Source organism: Sarcophilus harrisii, chromosome 2 (assembly GCF_902635505.1).
Source record: "Sarcophilus harrisii chromosome 2, mSarHar1.11, whole genome shotgun sequence".
Taxonomy (NCBI): Eukaryota; Metazoa; Chordata; class Mammalia; order Dasyuromorphia; family Dasyuridae; genus Sarcophilus; species Sarcophilus harrisii.
This window is the reverse complement of record NC_045427.1, coordinates 495,070,994-495,089,261: the sequence shown is the minus strand read 5'-3', so window position 1 is coordinate 495,089,261 and position 18,268 is coordinate 495,070,994. Positions and strand designations below refer to the sequence as shown.

The following is an 18,268-nucleotide window of genomic DNA, read 5'->3' as shown; positions in this document are numbered from 1 at the left end:
TCGTTACTGTTGAAGGTACCCACTATCCTCCCAGTCACACGGGCTCAAAATGTAGGTGTCCTCCTTGCCTCCTCACCCTTACCCAAGGCCTGTTATTCTGCCATCCTAACGTCCCTTCCCATCTCAGACCCTGCCATCACCCTAGTGCCGGTCCTGGGCACCCTGCTGCGGTAAAACACGGACCACAGCCATAGTCTGCTGGTGGTCCTCCTGGCCCCAAGTCTTCCCCCATTCCGATCCCCACTCCACCCAGCTGCCTTCCTAAAAAGCGATCCTGGCCGTGTCACTCCTGCAATTACCTTCCTCCATCTCTGCTTTCTGGCTTCCCTCATGTTGGGCTAAAATCCTTTCAAGAAGCCTTTCTCGATTCTCCTTCACTCCAATCCTTCCTTATTCTGATTATATTTAATTTATCCCATACATAGCTTCTTAATTCACAGCTGTTTGCATACTGTTTGGTTGTGAGCTCCTTTAGAACAAGAACTGTCTCTTGCCTTTTAAAAAAATCCCTAGCAATTTACACTGAGCAGAAACTTAATTGATTGATTGCCTCTTACAGAAGACTTGCATACCCATCTCTGCTTCTAAAATTTATCATCTTGCTCATCTCTCTGAGTAGAAGACCTTCCCACTTTGGTCTTTATAGGACTGTACAGGTCAAGGACTTCTGGGAATATAGAAACATGAGAAGTGATTGGGGTGAGGGGAAGGTGTGACCAGGAAGAGAATCCATGTTTTCTAATCCCCCCAAAACAAGATCAAGGGTTCCTAACCCTTTTGTATGTGTTCTGGACTCTTTTGGTGTCCACTGAAGCCTATAGGCCATTCTCTATTTTTTTTTCCTAATGTTTTTAAATGCACAAAAATAAAATAGAACTACAAAGGAACCCACTTTTATTAAAATACAATTATCAAAATATTTTAAAAGTTACAAATTAATTAAACATCTGATATCTCTCTTCCTTGGATCCTCCTTGGATCCAGCTTAAGAACCCCTGGTTTAAGTGATAAGATGCTTTCTTTCCTGACTCTGCAATGACCATACTTGCTTTCCCCTGATATATCAGTCTCCTTCCAATAATTCAGATAATTTCATTTTCAACAAAACTTTATTCAAAAACTTAGACAGTGAATCTAAAGTTATTTTTAGGGCTTGGAATTGAAGGTGCCTGAATTTTTCAGGCATTTCCCCCAAGCATAGTGATACAACTCACAGAAGGCACCAACATAAACTAGAAGGGCATACAATGAACAGCATGCCCCTCAAAAGTTAAAGGAAAGGAAGACGAAGACTGGTGTAACAGATGCCAAGGGAATGGAACACTTCCCCTTATACAAGTCCAATTTTCTGTAGGTTTCGGACAAAGGCCTGCTCCATCTGTGCCAGGAAGAGTAGACATCAGTGAGTTAAATTCATTCATTCTGGAAGAATTCCCCCTCCTCATCCCAGAGACTCCAGCCAATCCCAGATAATGATACTACCTGGACTGTGATGAGATTCTTATGAGTATATCCAGAACCAGAGTGCTCATCCAAAAAATTCAGGGTTACCTGGAACTCAGGGGGTGGGGCCAGGCCCTTGTGGTATCGAGATAGGTCTAATGGAAAGAGAAATTTGGGAGAGGAAGCAGTGGAGAACAAGAGGGTGAGAAGATGTGGGAGAAGAGTAAAATCATGCAAGGAGAAAAAGGAGATAAAGACAAAAGGAAAGAAAATAAGCAAGGAAAAGAGAGGAGAGGATAGGCAGGAATCAGAGGAAGGAAAATACACAGAACAAGAGGCAGCATGACCCCCTATTCACCCAGGGTCTCAGAGGAATGGTGTTTAGACTGGGGAAGGAGCAGGGGAACGAAGGGACTCAGGATGGCAGGAATCACAGACCCAGGGGCTCAGGACAATCGCAGCATTGATAGCAGGGAGGGAGTAGGATTCTAAAAATTAGGACTCCCAATATAAGGAGGTAGTGGTTAGGGTCCTTGCGGTAAGGCTGGGTTGGAGTGGAACAGTCCTCACCTTGGAAGAATTTGGCAGGATTAAAGACTTCTACGCATATTTTGTCCTGTAGCAGATGGGGTCCAGGCCCAGATGGAGTGCAGGGCCCAGTCCAGGAAATGGGGATAGTACAGAGGCGCTGCACGAAGAGACCACGGGCATTGCTAGCTACTAAGATGCCACGATCAAAGAGGTTCAGGAGGTGCTCTGTGGACACCTGGAGGGTTGATTCAGACAGTACACTGGCAGAAGGGAGCACCACCTGCTCCATAGTACTCTGGGATCCTGAAGATTTGGCTACGAGTCGGAAGTCAGGGCTATTCACCTCAGTCTTTCCGACCAAATGCCCACTGTAGTGGAAGGTGAGCAAAAGGGAGTAATCTGGAGAGAAGGAAAAAAAAGATACATCACAGTAGACAACACACTAGGGCACTAAAATTGAAAAAGGTTACCTAGTCCAACCTAGTCCAAGTCATTTTATAGTAAGGAAGGGTGAAGAGGTTCATTCGAGAAACACTTATAAAGTACCAATAATAACTTCAAATTCTACAACATTTTGGAGTTGGATAAGTACTCAGCTATCCTCAAACACATACCTTGTGTAGAATAGTGCGTTAGAAACTTTGGGTGGAAAAAGCTTAGCTAGGACATGTGCTTTGCTCTCATAGTCTTTGGGGAGATGAGACACAAATACATAAAGGTACAATATATAGTTCTGATTATAAGTGCATTAGAAAGATGCAAAGTGCTAAGTGGTCAGAAGGGGAAAAACTTTACCTACTGGGGAAGGAAGAAGGATTTCCTTGAGGATATGGCATCTGATTTGGGTTTTAATGGATAGGTAGGAACTCAATAGGCAGAGGAGCTAAGAGATTGTGGGACTTAGGAGGAAATACCACAAACAAAGAACCAAGTTGGAAGAGCATGAGGCAGTATATTCCCTTTTGGCCAGAGAATAGACTACAAGGAAGAGAGAGAGATGTTTAATAAGTCTGGAAGTGGGGGGTGTCAGACAGGTTGAATACCCAGCCCTGAAGTGTAAACTTTACTTAGTTCAGCAAAGAACCATTGAAGATCTCAAGAATGCGTGTTCTGGTCAAGATATGAAGAAAAAGGTTGGAGGAAGAAGGCAGAGTCCGGGAAACCTGTCAGAAGGCTATTGCATATGTTCATATGAATGGTAACGAGGAATGGTAGCAGTTGGAATAAGAAGATAACAGATGTGAGAGAGGCTGTCAAGGTGAAGTCAATAGCACTTGGTAAATGATTAGATATAGAAGTTGAGAGGGAGAGGAAAGTAAAAAATAATGCCAATAAAGTGATACCAAAATACAGTAGTTGAGACAGAAAATGAGTGTGTGCAGAGTAAAGAAAACTTTAGTTTTAGACATACTGAGTATGGGATTTAAAACACCAGTGGGATATTCAGGGGGAGAAGTCCAACAGGCGGAAGGATCTGGAATTCAGGAAAGTGAATGGGCCAAAGCAAATGGCTATATTATCTGCACTGAGATCTTGGCTGAAGACAAGGATGTGTTGAAGACTACGCTTAAGTGTGGAACCCACAAAGCCTGTAAAAAGGTCAAAGGGGACTACACCATTGGAGCAGGGCAGTTCTCCAGCCCCCACAGCTGTGAAACACAGCACACTAGAAAGACTAAAGGCATGTTTTGTTATTACAATCTTTATCTTACTCTTTGAAGTAAAGCTAACAAGCCCAAGGAAAGACCAACATAACCCAGAGTCAGAAATATCTGTCTGAAGGTCATAAAACAAATTTACTGATGCAGATGTTGCTTGAGAAAGAATATATGCTTTTCTTTAAACAATAATAACCTTGTTGTGCTTAGAAAATATATATTCGGTGTAGAGAGGAAATAAATCAGAGGTAAGAGGTCAAGAGACCTTCACTGTAACTGCTTCTCAGTCTCCTTATATCATTATCATCCTCTCATATGACAAGATCTATTCTGCTGGTCAGAATTAGATCTCAGCAGTCACTAGCAGGTGACTCCTGTGATAAGGGAGTAATGAAAGTGAACCAAATGGAAGTTAGGAAATCTGGGTTTCCAGTCCTAACCCTGATAGGTATATGACCTAGGACAAATCAACTCACTTTTCTAATCTCTGCTTTTCTGCTCTATCAAATTAGGGAGTAATATTCCCTTTCATTTCTAAAATGTCCAATTCCAAAGTGCTCCCAGAACACTTATCTCCTTTTACCAAGTCTTCTCTTAAGAGACCTATCTCCTATGGAAACCCTTCCCCCGGTTCTCTCAGTTCAGTGACAACCTTGCTTTACATGTCAGTAAAATGTTGAGGCCATTTACGGACAGCTTTCTCTTCTCCCAATTCCTTTTCTCACATCACACAGATGTCTTCTGCTACTCTTTCATTCCTGTCTCATCTAAAGAAATGGGACTTCTCCTTGTGAAAGCAAACCTGTACAAGTGATCTTACTGTACCCATCTTCTCTAGTATGTGTCCCCCTTTTCCATGCCTACTCTCATTTACCTTCAGTCTCTTCCTATCTGCTTCCTTACTGCCTACAAACATTCCCACATCTCCCTCATTCTCAAAAAAACCTTACTTGACCCATCTATTTTCACTAGTTATTATGCAATATTTCCTCTTCCCTTTTGTGGCTAAACTTATTGAGAAGAATGTCTATAAGAGGTGTCTCCACTTCTTTTTTTATGATTCTTCTTAATTTTCCACTCTGGATTATGACCTTATCATTCCACCAAAACTGCCCTCTCCAAAGCTACTAATGATCTCTTAGCTTCCAAATCCAATGGCCTTTTTTCTGTCCTCTTCCTTGTTGGAAGTCTTGGCAGTCTGACAGTCAATCACTCTCTCCTACTCGATGTCACTCTTTCCTGGTTCTTCCACCATCTAACTATTCCTGTTTCCTTAGCTGGGTCCTACTCCAAGTCCTGCTATATCCCTCAAGGCTCTGTACTGTGCTCTTTTCTCTTCTTCCTCTCTGCCATTTCTCATCGGTTTCCTTGAATTCAATTATTTCTCTGCAGATAACTCTCAGACTTGCATGTCTAGAATTAACTTCTCTCACAACCTCCAGTCTCCTATGCCCAACATCTCTAACCTTCAACAACTCAAACTGGACATGCTGTAGAAATTGTAAACGCAACATACCTAAAACTGAACTCATTATCTCTTCTCCAAAATGCTCCTGTCTTCCTAACTTATTAGGAAGTAGGGGTACCACCATCCTCCTAGTCACTGGGCTTACAATCTATGGGACATTGTTAACATTTCACCCTCTCACATCCCATATCTCATCAGTTGCCAGGCCCTGTCAATTTGACTTTCATAACATTTGTCATATCCCATATACCCTTTCTTTCCTCTGGCACTGCCCCTATGCTAGTCTGGCCTCTCATTATCTTGTTCCCGGACTGTTTCAGTACCTGCTTGTTGGTCTTCTTGTCTCAACTCTCTCTCCACTCCAATCAATCTCCCACTCAATGGTCAAATTGATCTTCTTGAAGGAAAGATTTGCCCATGTGATCCTCCTATTCAACAAACTTTTGTAGTTGTCTATTGGTTGAATACTAAATTTAAACTTGTTTGGCTTTGGAAGTCCTTCTTATCTCTCTGGTCTCCTTATATGTTATTCTCCTCCAAGTACTCTCAATCTAGTATGACTAGCCACTTTACTATTCCATGCAGAAGGTACTCCATATCCAAACTTCAAGTATTTTCACTGCTTGTTCTCCATGGCAGGAACTCTCTTCTTTCCTTTCTCTACCTTGTGGCTTGCCTGGCTTTTTTCAAGTCTTAGCTTATGTTCCAACTTCTGAGTGACATCTTTCCCCTTTTCCTTAGTTTTAGCACCTTTCATGAAACCACCCCCAGGATATCCTGAATATATCTTGTTTGCACATAGTTCTTTGCATATTATCTCCCACAGAAAAGTGTGAGCTCTTTGAGAGCAGGGAATGTTTTTTGCCTCTCTTTATATCTCCAGGATTTAGCACAGTATCTGGAACACAGAAGATCCTTAATAAATACTAGCTAGTCTTTGTTGATTATCTCTTTCAGATCCCTTTATGTTTCTCAAGAAACTTTCCTTCTTTTTCTCAACACTCCTTCCCTGGACATTGTTTATCATTCAAAAATTGTTCAATAGAGCAGAAAGACCTTTTCAGAAACCTCAATCAAATCACTCAGGGAATCACTTGCTTCTGGCTTCAGAGATGTCCCAAAGGAAAGGTTAGAAGGTAGAACACACAAGAGCTCTAAAAAAAAACACAATAGATCAAAACAAGGAGAGTAGGAATGGGTCAAAGAAAGGAAAGGCCATGGATCTAGAATCTACTTACCTGCATCTGAAAGGGGAAGAAACTGGAGAATTTCTGGATCATCTTATAAAGTGACATCAGTAGAATCAGCAAATATATAAGAAAAGGAGAGAAAGTTCCAGTAATTAGGCAGGAAAAATCAACCTAAGGGCCAATTGGAAATTTCATTAAGGTGACGGGATCAAGATTTAGGGCTGGAAGGACATTCAGAGGTCACATAACCTAGAACCCTCATTTTACAGATCATAGAGATTAGTGACTTTCCAAAGATCACTCAGAATTGTCAGGACAAAGCACACCAGAGGAGATCAGGTGAGTTCAGGGTGGTATAGTCCTAGAAGGTCTGCCTTGGTTGGAAGGAGGAAGGGGGCAGGGAAACTACCTTCACAGGATTCAGGACTGCTGCTGTTGCTCCCAATACCAGAATCGTCCATGTGCTGAAAGCTGCTGCTGGGTCCCTCACTTGGTACCTAAGGTCAAAGAATGGTTCAATCTGTAACGAATATTCCCTCCCCCAAAATCTATGATTCAAACCTGAGCTGCCAAGCTCATGCCCTCCTTTATAGCCCACCCCTTGGGACTCACCATGATTCCAGGGGAGTTCTTCAAAGAGGGCTCGATAAGAATACAACTCCGTTTATTCTCTACATCATCTTCCTCCGAGGACAATAAACTGTGGTTTCTCTTTCGCTGAAGTTTCTGGGTCCTTTGTGGGGCTGTGGAAGCCCCGAAAGAGTCAGGACCTGGAGAGGGGGTTAAGGATGGATCTGCAAAGAGCAAAAAATACCAAGATGGGAGGTCTGGGAGTGACTCTGCAGGCCCCTTCCCACCTTTCTGAGATTCGGTGTCCTCACCTATAAGATGAACAGAGGCTATTTACACTACCCACCTCACAGTTTACAAGTACTTTGTAAACCTAACTGCTATAAAAAAATGTAACTGTCATAATTTCCTGGAAGCTCTATGATGGGAAAAAGGAATCCTCCCCAGATGCCTCCCACCCACCCACCTCTTATATTGCTTCCAAGAATGGGAGGTAGGGAGCATGGAGGGCAGTAGTCACCAGGAAGAGTGCCAGGAGGCAGGAGCCGGTACACCTTGTAGGGCTCAGACCCCTCCATGTGGCCTTGCTCTGGGACCTCCTCGAACTCAGGGCTCTTGTTGAGGGCACATCGAAGGCGGGTCTTCCAAGCTGCAGGGTCTGCTTGGTCTCCTTCTCGATATTTCCCTTTGAATATTGCCCATGCCTTTAGAAGGGACGGAGGGAATGGGCATGATCACTGAGGTCCCCATCAACTTAATACATTTAACCACTTAACACCCCCTTAAGTAGAACATAACCAATACAGAAAATACTCGGGCTTCCCACCACCCAATTGTCAGAAAAGGCAATTTCCAGGTGTCCCTAACACTCAGAAAAGCCTGTTTCCAGATTCTTCAGAAAAGAAAATGTCTAAGTCTTTCAGGTTTTTGGAAAGGAAGGTCTCCGTGCCCAGGTCAGGACCCTCAGTTGTGTGGGGTTTGGAAAGGAGTCTTGTACCTTGAAGAGAGCAGCATCTTGTTCTTCTCTGAAATCCTGCTTGCCTGCGTGCTTCCAGGGGATGCGGAACATGGTCTTGTTTGCATCTTCCCAGCAGACTCCTGAGAACTTCCCACTTTCCACCTGCTCCACAATCCAGTTCCGAAGTTTTCGTGTATATCTAGCCCGGCCAGATGCCATCTTGGAGGGACTAAGTAGAAACATCAGCAGAAATAAGACGAGAACTAACACAGAAGACCCTGGGACAAAAGCCTCTGAACTATTCAATCATTTGTATTTTATCAATAGAAATTATAGAAAACGGTTTTTAATCCATTGTCCCAAATTAGGCAATTCTATTTGGGACAAAATTAATATCTGTATTTAGAATGAGGATCTCTTCATTATTCATAGGGAAAAATAAAATAATTTTCCTTCTCTTGAATCACCATTTGGAAGCCAGAAGGACGAACTTGGCACAGTGTAGAAGCCTGGCTCCGAGGCTGTGGGCAAGGGTTTTATTCCCCGGAGGCCTCAGTTTCTTCATTTGTAAAATGGAGGAGCTGGACTAGCCGACTTCTGAGGTCCCTTCTTGCGTTTTTCATGAGAGCATTTCCTGGGTTGGACCTATGCCTTCACATAGCCTGTTTTTCATTCTCAAATCACACTTGGGCCCCTCATTCTCTCCCTTAGTTCAAAACAGGGCCTGGCAGTCCCTCAGAGACTAGGACAGGAAAGGGTGGGGAGCGATAGGGGAGAGTGAAAAGAGGAAGAGGAGAAAGGAGGCGGGGTTACACTACGACTGGGGACCATTAGAGGCAAGAAAAACAAAGGCTGAGGGTGTCCTCTGGTCTGAGGGCGAGAGCTACCCCTGGGATAGCCCTCCCCAGAGGGACCTCCCTCGGACAGAGTCTGGCCTTGCCTCTCGGGCCGATCTGCCAGGCCCACTCTTCCCACCGGGATTTTCTCTGGTCTCCCTTCCTCCAGAATCAAAGTATCTGCCCACTGACCGGAACTCTCCTGCAGAGCCCGGGTGCCCTAGGGGAGCCGGGAGCCTTACCTGTGCTGGCAGCCAGGTGCCTTGTTTGGGCAGAGCGAGGAAAACAGGCACAGCTCGGCTGCCCGACGGTGTCTCTCTCTCTCTCCTCCCCTTCCTACTGTCCCCCAGTTTCGTTTCCTTTGGGCACCTCCTTTTCCTTGAAATCACATGGGCTAGAGCTGCAGGGCACCCGGCCGCCACCAGGGGGGGGCAACGACCTGGGAAAAGTGTCTGAGGCTGGCAGGGGCCGAGCTGCGCAGGAACCGGCTCTGGGCATGGGCGGGAGGGAGTTTGTGGGCAGAGCAGAGCCCAGCTGCCAGGCACTGCCAGGCGCGGGCGCTTCCACGGAGATCTGGGCAGTTTGCTCCCACAGGAGCCTGAATTGTTCTGAATGGGACGGGAGGAATGTGTCTTGGGCTTTTCCTGTGCCCTTCCCTCCCACCTGGGCATCTAGCACAGTGCTAGGCACGCGGCAAACCCTCGGGGTTTGGGAAAGCAGGTGGTGGGGAAGAGGAGGGCCATCCGGTATCTTCAACTGCTCTAATCCCTGAGCAACGGGGGGGGGGGGGGGGGGGGGGGGGGGGGGGGGGGGGGAGAGGGGATGCGGAGAGAGGTCACAGCAAAGCTCCTCTAAGTTCTCTCTGACCCACCCTTCCTCTAACCCTCAGTCCCCAGATGCCCTTGGCTGGAGGGGACTAATAAGAAGGACCACCAAGGAGGCTGGGAGAGGAGACACCTTTATTGGTGCTGGAGTTTCGGTGGGAGTCCGCAGGAAATGGGAACTGGTGGGGTACACAGGGGCCTTCCTGAGGGTCCCAGCCCCTGGAGGTGGGACACAGAGGCCTTCCTGAGGGCCCCCAGCCCCTGGAGGTGGGACACAAAGGCCTTCCTGAGGGCCCCCAGCCCCTGGAGGTGGGACACAGAGGCCTTCCTGAGGGCCTCAGCCCCCTAGAGAGGGGGTATAGGGACCTTCCTGAGGGCCCCAGCCCCTGGAGAGGGGCTACAGGGACCTTCCTGTGGCCCCAGCCCCTGGAGAGGGGCTACAGGGACCTTCCTGAGGGCCCCAGCCTCAGCTACTTCTTCCTGCGAGGGATGTTCTGGCCCAGTGGCACCTCTTCTAGCAGTTTCTGCAGGAAGAAATGGGAAAGTGGGTTAAAACCAGATATTAAAGGATTCTAGGTTGGCCAAGAGGATCTTTGGAAATCAAAATAGCTGAGAGCCCTCCACCATCTCTTCACCTGTAGCAATCGAGCCTGGTAGCTGGAGGCTTCCTCCCCTGCTGCCGGCTGAGGCCGGACATGCAGATAGCGCTCAGTGGCTGTCTCCAGCTCCTCCACCTCGTACAGCATTGCTGGGTCCAGTGAGTGGGCATTGATGAGGCTCACCAGGTACTCCTTATAGTGTGCCCTGAGGGGTAGGAGAAGCAGGGAAGGTATTGGGCCTACTTCTGGAACTCCTCACCATCCAGAGATCATCAGACCTTATGTGTTCTGCCCAGACTCCATCCCCAGTAGGCATATTTCAGTACCCATTATTTAAGGAATCAGTGCACAAGTCTCAGTATCTTCCCAAAAGGAGCTTCTTCCCAGCCTGGTACTTACTGGCAGAGTCCAGCATACCCAGTTGGAGTCTCTTTTCCACAGGCTTCATCTTTAAGCCCACCAGGAACCTCCTTCTGTTCCATCACACGGCAGCCACCTGAGGGGACAGAAGGTCTGTAAGGAAGGTGGTTGCCTCCAAAGCATAATGGGTATATTATTCAACCAAATCCAAAGGAAGGGTAGCTCCCAATATGGGTGATGGGCATGCATTAATATCCAGAATTATCAACTCTGTCACAGAGGGAGCCCCATTAACATCTCAACTCTTCAACCCTTAGAGTAAACTTTGTGCCATTAATTTTGCATTTAATTGCATGTTATTTTGTGAGATCTTGACTGCTAATTAAATTTCAAATAGTGCATGTTTTATTCTTTTCAAATAAAAACTCTCAAAGGACAAGGGTTTTATTTGAATATTTCTTTGTAGTGACCACAGTGCCTAGGACAATGCCTTTTAAATAATAAAGAAGTAACATCAAAGATTGATGAACAAGAAAGTTAAGAGTTTTATGGAACCATTTCCCTCCCTACCCTCACTCTATAAGAATAGTAGAATAACTCTTTTCTTTGCCCCTTCTCCACAGAGAAGGTTTTCGAAACCCTCTCAGTGAGCAACTACAACTGAAGATTGGCAGGGGTTCCAAGATAACAACCTCACTCACCTCCAGGGACTGCCCGGGTCCCGGCTGGAGGCTCTGTATTGAAAGTAATGCTGTTGTCCTGGAAAGGGAAAGACAAGTGAGAGTTTGAGCTAGCTTCCATTTCTTCCTTTAGACTATCTCCCCTAGCCTTCAAAATGATTCATGAAGGGAATTTTTGAGACAATGGAACCCCGACATCCTAACACCCTGAAATTTTTCCTGATTAGGTCCTCTCCTCCTAAGGGTCTTAGAGGATTCCGACCTGTAACAATTTCTGGAGACGGAGAGCATCCCAGTCTCGAAGGTAGAAGAGACAGTCTCGAGGATGATGGCCATGCAGTGATTTCTTTACCCGGCAATTGGGATCTGGACATTTCTGATAGGAACCCAAGAAGGAAAAGAAAGTAAGCTGGAGAAGTTATTGGGTTCTGGCAGTCAGTAACCCCCTTCATATAGGGCGGTGGTGGGAAACCAGAGGACCTAAAGTCTGGAGTGGGGGGAATGGGGAGAGGAAATTCAACAGCAGAATGACTCCTCCACCCCTCCAACCCCACACTCTCCATATCCTCCATCACTTCCTCCTAATGACTTGTCCCTCAAACCCAAGTGTGGTCTGATTCCATTCCCCATCCTCCTCCTCCTCCTCCCCCTCCCACCTCGCACGTACATTCTTGGCGTAGAAGGCACTGTAGCAGCCACTGCAGAACTGATGGCGGCACTGGGTGCAGTGGAAGTGCATACATCCACCCCGGGCCAGAGCATAGGAGAACTTACACTTGGGACAATCTATGGGAACAAATAGCATGAGGAATGCAAACTAGCAATGCTGACTCACAGCAAGGAATTTCTCCATCTTGACCTTTCTTGACAAGGGTAAAAATGGCAAAGGTAGATGAAAGGCTTGTGGGTAAATGATGGCAGAGAATGGTGAGTGGTTTGAGGAAGGAAGAGGCCTGTGTCTTGGAGAAGAGGGACAGAAGAGGGCCTTACCGATGCCATTCTCCTGCAGGTACATGGCCAAACCCTGGGCCTGGTACTCAGGGTCATTGGCACGTTTCCAGCTCTGAAAATCTTCACAACTCCGGCCCCGATGCTGTTCTTCCCACTATAGGACCAACCACTTTAGCTAGAAACTTGCAATCCCAAATAAAACTATGATCCGGGAGCTCCCCGGCTCCCCAGTCTTTCAAATGCCCCCCACTGTTTCAGCCCCTCTTGGACTTGTTTCCCTTTACCTGACGCTTGCAACGGACACAGAAAGTCTGGTGACACTGGGGACATGTGGCTTCCAGCTGCTCTCGTTCATAGATGAAGCCAAAGGAACACTGGTTGGGACAGAAGGCAAATGTTATGATGCATCATTAGCCCTTTTCCATCCTGTCAACCAGCCTTCTCCTGGTTTCCATGTGCTCTTTGGCCATTTCCTCACCATCTCACCTGAGTGCACCACAAAAATTTGGGGTCACGCATGAGCACACGCTCTGTCAGTTTCTTGTGGAACAGCGCGTAAGCATCAGGGTCCAGGCTCTCTCGCAACTAGGAGAACATGAAGAGGCAGGTGGGAGGGGTCCCCAGCTCCTGGGAACCCCGGACCCCTGCACTGCATGGGGTTCCCTTTGGGTTCGCTTGGTACCTGGATGTCCAGGGTAGAGAAGTAGCTGACCAGCTGGGTCTCATCAGTCAGGTCAGGACGTCCGCAGGCTGGACACACCATATCTGTGATGTGCTTCTCCTTCAGGGCAATGGTGAAGTGCTGCCGGAAGCAGTCTGGGCAGATGGTGCATTCGCAGGAGGTCAGCGCCTGCATCTGGGGCCAGGAGGAGGGGGAGTCGGGTCAGGAGACAATAAGCCACAGGAAAGGGAGCAAGGCTGCTAGGATCGGGTGAAGACTGGTCCCTGTACCCTGGCTAGGAAAACACCCATTCACCGCATCTGAGGGAACGGGCGGGCACAGCAAAGGTTCCCCTGAACTAAGGGATACAAAAAATCCACTTGATGGTCTTTTAGGAGTCATGAGTTGGGCTGGAGGGAGTTTGAGAGTCTCATTTCATGGGAAAAGGCATACAAGCTGAAAGCGAGGGGCCATCTCTCAGCCACGACTGAGGAAAGGAAGTTACCCGGTTTCGCGGAAGGGCCCAGCCACAGACAGCACATTCTTGGGCGAGCAGTCGGCGCAGAAAGGCCCGGTCAGGACTATGTCGAACTGCCTCCACCACATCCAGCAGCTCATAGTTCCTAGGGGTCTCCTGAAGCAGGGAAAGGGCCAGCTCTGCCCGGCCCCAGCTTGGTAAAGCGTAGACTGCCAAGAGCCGCCGTATCAGACTCTGGGATGTGAAGGCACAGTAGAATATCTGTCAGGATACTCCCTCCTGGCCTGGCCTTTTCCAGGATTACAACTTTATTGCTTTTTCTGCTTTGCCATGGATTGTCTCATCAAGTACCTGTTTATCAGGCCCGTCCCAGGAAGGGTTAGACTCAGGGGCCTCCCACAGGCGCTGGTGAAAGGGTTCCAGGCGCTGCCGCTGCAGCTCCGTAAGGGCTCGGCCCACATCTCCACCATGCTGATAGAGCGCTTGCAAGGCTCCCTCCTCTCGCCCAAAGCCTAGGACTTCTAACTCCCGAACCTAGTATTTACAGTAATAAAGAAGAAAACCAAAAAACCAGAAGCTCTAAATTCTAAGGTCCACCTTGATATTTTACCTAATTTTGCATATCCAGTTCAGTCAAATTCTTGTTCTGACATCCTAACCCCACCCCCCACTCCAATCCCACCCCCATTTATCAATATTTCCTGGTACCAATTTACCCCTGGCCCCACCTTCCTGCGCCTGGCTCGAACACACTCCTCCACAGCCTCATCCAGGTTGCCATGACGATCCAGCCAGGCCCGCTTAGCTTCTTGGCAGGAGAACGCACCCAGACTGGGGTCCTGCCGCCTTGCCATCTCTGCCACCATCTCCAGCACATAGGGCAGCTCTGAGCGCAGCCACTGCAGAGGCACCTCTGTGCCTGAGTACTGCAGCGCTGAGAATATCTCCTCTGGGCACGCACCTTCGGCTTCTCCTGCCTGGGGATACCCCCGCCCGCCAGGGATGGGGGGGCTTCATTAAGACAAAGATAAGGAAAGGCATTCCCCCCTCCCCCCAGAAAAGAGCTCTCACTGTAGGGGTTTCTAGAACTCAACCTCTCCCCGCTCCACACTCTGCTCCTCTTCCCTAAGAGGTGGTTGGTCCCTCCTCAGACTTACTCGGATCATGGCGACCAGTCGCAGCCCGTCCTCCCGCATCCTGTCCTGGCGATGCTGCTCAGGCTCTCCCCGGAGGGTGGGCAAAGGGGTGCTCAGGTGGTGTGCGGACACAGGCTTGAGGCAGACACTGGCTCGGGCTCCCTCTCCCAGTGAGCTAGCAGGGAGCCAGGAGGGGAGTGGCGGAGTAGGGCTACTGGTCCGGTTACACATGGAACACACCCAGCCTGGGCCAGAGTTTCGGAAGGTACAGTGAACACAGTGCCAGTCACCAGCCTAGAGGAAGTAGACTGGGATAGTCATTACCCCTGGAAGGTTCACCCTTTGGAGCTACTTCCCAAGAAAAAAGACTTAATGCTGGGAGGACAGAGAAGAAAAAATCCCGGGAACACAAGAGGGTGCAGACAGGGAAAAGGAGGTTGGAGAGAGCATCGAGGAAAGCAAAGCTCTGAGAGAGCTACGGGCAATCTCACTTGAGGGGAGGCTGGAATTCACATACCTCCAGCGCAGGCAGGCGGGCACCAGTGTCTCGGACATCCCCTACAAGGCTGGGGGGCTGGGCAAGCCGAGGTCGCTCACAGATGGCACAGAGCACTGTAGCAGCCTCGTTCTCATAGGTGCAGCTCTGACAGGCCCAGCGGCCCCGCGGGGGTCCAGCCCCCAATCCTCCGGCCCGAGGGCCCTCCGTCCCTTGCCCTACCCCCTTGCATCCTCGGGGCCGGTCACAAGCTACACACAACACTGCTCGGGCTTCATTCAGCATGGCACAGGCAGCACAGTGCCAAGGCGGGCGAGTGCTAGGTGGCTCTGGGGCTGGACTTGACCAGGAAGGAAGAGAGCAGTCCCCAAAGGTGGGTGGAGATGTGAGCAGGGCCCGAGGGGGGGCTAGGTTTGACAAACTGTAACAAAAACACAGAGCTATCCTAAATAACAGATAGTTAAATTCTGTACTGCTGAGCATTTTAGATTTTCTTAGCTTGTCCCCCGACTCATCCTTCCCTCAGAGGATCAATCAAGAAAAATCAATCAAGAAGGGAGGGAGCCACTTACCTAGAGCTAAGGTTGGAGGCTGGGCGGTTCCCAAGCAGGGGCTGTCGAACATGATGGGCACGGGATGGGTGTCGATGGAAAAGGCAGTCACAGGCTGGGCAAAGAGCATGACCACAGGTTGGACAATGCAGTGTGCCTGGGACAGAGCCACACAGAAAGCAAGAACCTGGTATGGTACCTGGACAAGAAAAGAATAATTACAGATTATTTTAAGAACACTATTTCCTCTGGATTATGTGCATATAATTTGCATAAGCTATAAACTAGCATATTCTTTAATATGACTAGGTTCAAGGAGTCAGCTTCATCTCTTTAATGAAAAAGAAACAAGGACTGAAAGAATTATATTTGCATATGTTCACAAATCATCATTTTGATACCATATTTGACTGTTTCCCTCCTCCAAAAATGTAGCAGTACCTTGACTCTGGGGAGCAGGAAGAGAATTTGAAGTGGTCTCTCTTAGTGGAGAAACTAATTCAGAGAAGAGCAGCATCTATGGAAGGAAGGGTAATGTTTAGAGGGTTCAGTGAAACTCATAGTCCTCATTTCCCTAGCTTCCTTTTCTCATCAATCTCCCCACGATACCAAGGAACCCCTTCCTGCTTACCTCGCCACCAGATCCCTCTTTTAGCAGTTGTTCCAGTGCCTTTGGCCGTGGGTGAGATTTCTGTGAGCATGAGCAGAATAAATGGAGCACAATCAGAACCTCCAGCCATACGATCCCTAAGAACCTGGTCTCTATCCATTCACAGGGAAAGGGAAGGAATAGAGCAGATGATCTCTCTCTCTCTTTTTTTTTTTTTTTTTTTTTTTTTAATTTAATAGCCTTTTATTTACAGGATATATACATGGGTAACTTTACAGCATTAACAATTGCCAAACCTCTTGTTCCAATTTTTCACCTCTTACCCCCCACCCTCTCCCCCAGATGGCAGGATGACTAGTAGATGTTAAATATATAAAAATATAACTTAGATACACAATAAGTATACCCGACCAAAACGTTATTTTGCTGTACAAAAAGAATCAGACTCTGAAATATTGTACAATTAGCTTGTGAAGGAAATCAAAAATGCAGGTGGGCATAAATATAGGGATGGGGAATTCAATGTAATGGTTTTTAGTCATCTCCCAGAGTTCTTTTTCTGGGTATAGCTGGTTCAGTTCATTACTGTTCCATTGGAAATGATTTGGTTGATCTCGTTGCTGAGGATGGCCAGGTCCATCAGAACTGGTCATCATATAGTATTGGCAGATGATCTCTCAGTATGGTTTGAGGAAGGAGGGGGAAGGAAGGAAGTGCTCCATGCTTGGGATTCAGTTGAGTCGGCATCTATAAAGTGGCTTAAGGTTAGGCTAAATCCCTACTTATGAGGAAAATACCGTACCTCCAGGAGAAGGGTGAGCTCAGTTCGAAGCAATAAGACGTCCACAGTAACTGTAGCCACGCGATGGCCGTCGGGCTCCTGTTGCCCCTCAGGGAAGCTTAAGCCATCTGGCTGCTGTTCTGTGTACCCGTAGAGGCGAAGAACTTCCCGGCCCCCCTGTCACGAACCCCCAGTCATTGCCTGTCTGTGGATGACCCACTCCTGCATCTCCCCCCTCTGACACAGACCTGCGGGCCGTAGCTCCTCAGTGCTTAAAGACCCCAATCCCAGGAAACCCCTTTTGCAAAGGATGGCGCTTTTCACGAACAGGCCGTCCCTAGCGGAGGGGCAGCTCTGGCCCGCCCCAAACCTCCAGGTAGCCGCGGCCCTCGGCCCCCCCGATCTCAGCGCCTCTCTCACCTGCACAGCATCCACCGTGCTTCTGAAGACGGGGTTATTGAACTTGACCCCGCGCCAGTAGCGCGGCCTTTGCGGACTGAGCAGATTCCGGCCATACTTCTCTAGGATGTTCAGCGCGGTGGACAGCCTGCGCAGGTACTGGCTGGGCTGCGAAAGCAAAGAAAGGGCTTGCTCCGGGAACCCGTGCCCGGCGCACGTCGCGGGCCCCAGGTGCCGTCCCTTCCTTCCTTCCCGGCCTCCTCCTGGTGCGGAGCAAGCTTCTGTCCGCCTTCCCAGAGCCCCTCCGCCGGGGTCCGCTGGTCCTCTGGCCCACTCACCTCTCCCTGGGCGTTGCTGCGGACCAGGCGGGAGGCGTCCAGCCGCGGGTAGCGGGTGGCGAGGGGCAGGGAGTTGTCCAGCAGCGCCAGCAGCTGCTCCGGGGAAAAGGTCTGCCCGGGGTCCCTGCTCAGGGCTTCCACCAGCTCTTCGCGGGCAGCCGCGAAGAGCCGCTCCTCCTCCTGCAGCCCCTGCCCCGACATCCTGAGGGGAGGCAAGGGCCGGCGCGTTCAGGGAGGCCTTCGCGGACTCGGCTCGCGCGTCCCGGGGAGCCCCGGCCGCGGCCGCTCTGTCGGGGCTCGGGGCAGCCTCCCGCCCGGCGTCACCCCACGCAGCCGGGGGCCTCTCCCCTTGTCCTGCCCCGGGCTTTCCGGAAGGACGACCGGTGACCGGACTCCCAGCGGGCGCCGACCTCCCTCCGCCCCTCGGCCCCTGAGCCCCTCCCCGCACCGACCGGCTAGCCTCCTCCGGCTCCCCGGCTCACGCTGCAGCAGCGGGCGGCCGCGCAAGCCCGGCCCGGCGCGGCTCCCCGCCGGAGGCTGCCTCCCGGGCCTCCGCTCCGGGCAAGGAACAGGAAGTCCTCGGGAAAAGGGAGGGACCTCGGCGGGTCGGACGGAAGCGGGCGAGGCTCAATAGGAGGAGGTGGGAAGGGGGCCTGCGGAGAGGGAAAGAGGCTGAGTGGCCGGGGGGCGTGGCCGGAGGGAGGCGGGACTCGCCTGGGAAATGGGTGTGGCGAAAGCGCGCCACGGGCG

The 18,268-nt window shown here is 49.4% G+C and overlaps 2 protein-coding genes across 4 annotated transcripts; both read right to left on the bottom strand.

Moving 5' to 3' along the window:
* Positions 1 to 1,090: 1,090 nt before the first annotated feature.
* Positions 1,091 to 9,009, bottom strand: IRF9 (interferon regulatory factor 9). 3 transcript variants are annotated; one of them, XM_012545121.3, is made up of 9 exons: positions 8,897 to 9,009; positions 7,858 to 8,047; positions 7,327 to 7,564; positions 6,903 to 7,084; positions 6,700 to 6,787; positions 6,339 to 6,380; positions 2,014 to 2,373; positions 1,483 to 1,598; positions 1,091 to 1,378 (listed from the first exon to the last, which is right to left on the bottom strand). In XM_012545121.3, the coding sequence occupies exons 2-9, from the start codon at positions 8,035 to 8,037 to the stop codon at positions 1,331 to 1,333; spliced, it is 1,254 nt and encodes a 417-aa protein (XP_012400575.1). In that variant the 5' UTR covers positions 8,038 to 8,047; positions 8,897 to 9,009; the 3' UTR covers positions 1,091 to 1,330. The 3 variants fall into 3 exon arrangements, with proteins under 3 accessions (XP_012400575.1, XP_023355300.1, XP_023355306.1); XM_023499532.2 differs by lacking the exon at positions 8,897 to 9,009 and adding an exon at positions 8,286 to 8,868; XM_023499538.2 differs by lacking the exon at positions 8,897 to 9,009 and adding an exon at positions 8,286 to 8,866 and having other exon boundaries at positions 7,381 to 7,564.
* Positions 9,010 to 9,509: 500 nt separating this feature from the next.
* On the bottom strand, positions 9,510 to 18,150 carry RNF31 (ring finger protein 31). Its single transcript, XM_012545171.3, has 22 exons — positions 17,971 to 18,150; positions 17,519 to 17,720; positions 17,202 to 17,348; positions 16,803 to 16,958; positions 16,022 to 16,081; positions 15,832 to 15,907; positions 15,412 to 15,589; positions 14,861 to 15,260; positions 14,365 to 14,637; positions 13,936 to 14,184; positions 13,559 to 13,741; positions 13,235 to 13,441; positions 12,751 to 12,924; positions 12,555 to 12,653; positions 12,353 to 12,442; positions 12,108 to 12,222; positions 11,785 to 11,903; positions 11,380 to 11,493; positions 11,139 to 11,196; positions 10,477 to 10,573; positions 10,114 to 10,282; positions 9,510 to 10,002 (listed from the first exon to the last, which is right to left on the bottom strand). Exons 2-22 carry the CDS (start codon positions 17,717 to 17,719, stop codon positions 9,949 to 9,951), a joined length of 3,219 nt encoding a protein of 1,072 aa, XP_012400625.1. The 5' UTR covers position 17,720; positions 17,971 to 18,150; the 3' UTR covers positions 9,510 to 9,948.
* Between the last annotated feature and the right edge of the window lie 118 nt (positions 18,151 to 18,268).

Excerpts from the sequence above, each read along its gene's own strand:
- IRF9 (XM_023499532.2), bottom strand. The coding sequence starts at position 8,383 with ATGAAGAAACTGAGGCCTCCGGGGAATAAAACCCTTGCCCACAGCCTC. Across the intron at positions 7,565-7,857 it reads AAGATGCTGCTCTCTTCAAG|GCATGGGCAATATTCAAAGG; the intron begins GTACAAGACTCC and ends TCCCTTCTAAAG. Across the intron at positions 6,788-6,902 it reads AGAACTCCCCTGGAATCATG|GTACCAAGTGAGGGACCCAG; the intron begins GTGAGTCCCAAG and ends CTTTGACCTTAG.
- RNF31 (XM_012545171.3), bottom strand. The coding sequence starts at position 17,719 with ATGTCGGGGCAGGGGCTGCAGGAGGAGGAGCGGCTCTTCGCGGCTGCC. Across the intron at positions 12,925-13,234 it reads GGGCCCTTCCGCGAAACCGG|ATGCAGGCGCTGACCTCCTG; the intron begins GTAACTTCCTTT and ends TCCTGGCCCCAG. Across the intron at positions 12,654-12,750 it reads TCTCTACCCTGGACATCCAG|TTGCGAGAGAGCCTGGACCC; the intron begins GTACCAAGCGAA and ends ATGTTCTCCTAG.